Genomic DNA, 1,964 nt, shown 5'->3' on the forward strand with positions numbered 1-1,964 from the left:
TGGAATGGGCACTGGGGGGTTTCTGGGTGGACTGGGCAGCACTGGGATGGGAACGTGGCAGGTTGGGAACACGGGATGGGCATGGGGGGAGCACAGGGCTCCTGGTCCCACATTTCCATCCCTCTCCTGATTTCCTTTCCTTGGAGCTGCAATGTGCCACCAGAGCTCTGCAGGACAGGGACACCCGGGCACAGGCTCTGTACAGAACTCTGTGCCAACCCAGATGGGGACAGAACCCCCCCAGCAGCCCAGAACCCCCCAGGAGTGACACTCTCTGTGCCTGGAGAAGGATTTTGGGTGTGGTTCCCCTCTCAGAGGTACCTTGGAGCTCACAGGAGAGCCTGAGCCACTGCTCCAGCCACGCCCGGCACTCGGCCTGGCCCAGGTGAGTGGAGTTCAGCCCCCGCAGGTAACAGGCCTGGGGGGACAGACACGGGCAGGGATGGACACACAGAGCTCCAGCACCACCCCAGGACCCCCCTCAAGGAGGGGAAGAGAAGTGAGGAACCCCTCACACATCCCAGCATGGAAAACATCCCCACAAAAGAGCAACCTCCTGCCCCAAGCCGTGCTGGTGACACCTGAGGTGACACCTGAGGTGACACCAGGCCAGGCCAGGCGTGCTGAGGTGTCCTCACCGCTCGCAGCTCCTCCTCTGAGAGCTGCCCCAGCCCCAGCTGCAGCAGGGCACGGTCCAGGTGTCGGATCTCCAGGACGTGGCTCCGCAGCCGGTGCCGCAGGAAAAAGGCCGGTAAATGTGGGGTGAGGAACAGCACCTGGCTCAGGGCTCTCTGAGGAGGACAAGAAGGCACCTGGGACATGTCCAAGCCCTCCCAGGACAGGCCTGGGACCCATTCAGGCACTCCCCTTCCCCAAATCCTCCTCTGGATGAATTCTCAGCAGCTCCACATCCTTCTAATGTTGGGGACCCCACAGTTGGAGGCAGCACTGCAGGTGAGGTCTCACCTGAGCCCCCCTCACCTGCTGTGGGGATGAGCCCAGGACCCCCTGCAGCTCTTCAGCTGCATCTGGAGTGGGTTTGGGACACACCTGAGCTGAACTCACCACATGATCCACCTGGAGCCTGTTCAGCGCCAGCAGAGACCCAGAGAACGAACTCCTGACGGCCAAGAGCTGGGCCAGGTGTGGCCGAGCACCTCCCTGCACCTGCAGGAGCCCCGGGGGCGCAGGTGACACCCCTGACAGGTGACACCACCTCCCCCAGCGCCCAGGGTGGCAGCAGGAGGGGACAGACCTGGGCACAGAGCTGCTGCAGGAGCTGGCGGGGCTGGGGCTCGGGCAGGGAGCGCGCTGCCAGCGCCAGGCTCCGCAGCACGGCCCGGTACGAGTCCCTGCGGATGCGGTCGTACGCGTCCAGGAACTCCAGCTGCTGCTTGGGCGTCCAGAAGTAACGGATCAGGAGCTGCCGTGGGAAGAAATACCTGGGAAGAGGCAGGAGATGGGATTGAGGGAGGGAATGGCAGCTCAGGCGGGCTCCAGGCTGTGGGAAGAGGCCAAGGGGCGGCACAGTTTAACCCAGGAGCTGCCGGCGATCGTTCCCAGAGGAATCGGGGAATCATCAAGGCTGGAGAAGTCTGTGGTCACCGAGCCCAGCGCTGCCAAGGCCACCACTGACCACGTCCCCAAGTGCCACATGCACACAGCTGGGAAATCCCACCCTCCCAGGAATGGGGATCCCCCTGTCCTGGGCAGCCTGTGCCAAGACAGGACTGCTTTGGCCATGAGGAAGTTTCCCAAAAATCCAACCTAAAGCTCCCCTCAAGGTTATTTCCTCTGGTCCTGTCACCTGGGAGCAGAGCCTGACCCCACCTGGCTGCCCTCTCCTGTCAGGGAGCTGTGGAGAGCAAGGAGGTCCCTCCTGAGCCTCCTTTCCTCCCCTCACATCCCTCAGCCTCTCCCAGTGCTCCAGCCCCTTCCCCAGCCCTTTCCCATTCCCTTCCCCA

The 1,964-nt window shown here is 63.2% G+C and overlaps 1 protein-coding gene across 4 annotated transcripts in view; it reads right to left on the reverse strand.

Moving 5' to 3' along the window:
* The window catches only part of LETMD1 (LETM1 domain containing 1), a 10,701-nt gene that overhangs the window by 2,136 nt on the left and 6,601 nt on the right, over positions 1 to 1,964 (reverse strand). For 2 of the 4 annotated variants that reach the window (XR_001519071.3, XR_001519072.3), the window contains exons 4-6: positions 1,256 to 1,442; positions 1,066 to 1,167; positions 322 to 791 (exon numbers count right to left, since the gene is read on the reverse strand). Coding sequence is in view for 2 of the 4 variants with exons in the window: in XM_015615705.3 (XP_015471191.1) it covers positions 322 to 418; positions 639 to 791; positions 1,066 to 1,167; positions 1,256 to 1,494 (591 nt within the window). In the remaining 2 variants the exon portion in view is untranslated. Of the gene's footprint in view, positions 1 to 321; positions 792 to 1,065; positions 1,168 to 1,255; positions 1,495 to 1,964 lie in introns of all 4 variants that reach the window. The other 2 variants (XM_015615704.3, XM_015615705.3) reach the window with 2 other exon arrangements.

Source organism: Parus major, unplaced genomic scaffold (genome assembly GCF_001522545.3).
Source record: "Parus major isolate Abel unplaced genomic scaffold, Parus_major1.1 Scaffold220, whole genome shotgun sequence".
NCBI classification, from domain to species: Eukaryota; Metazoa; Chordata; class Aves; order Passeriformes; family Paridae; genus Parus; species Parus major.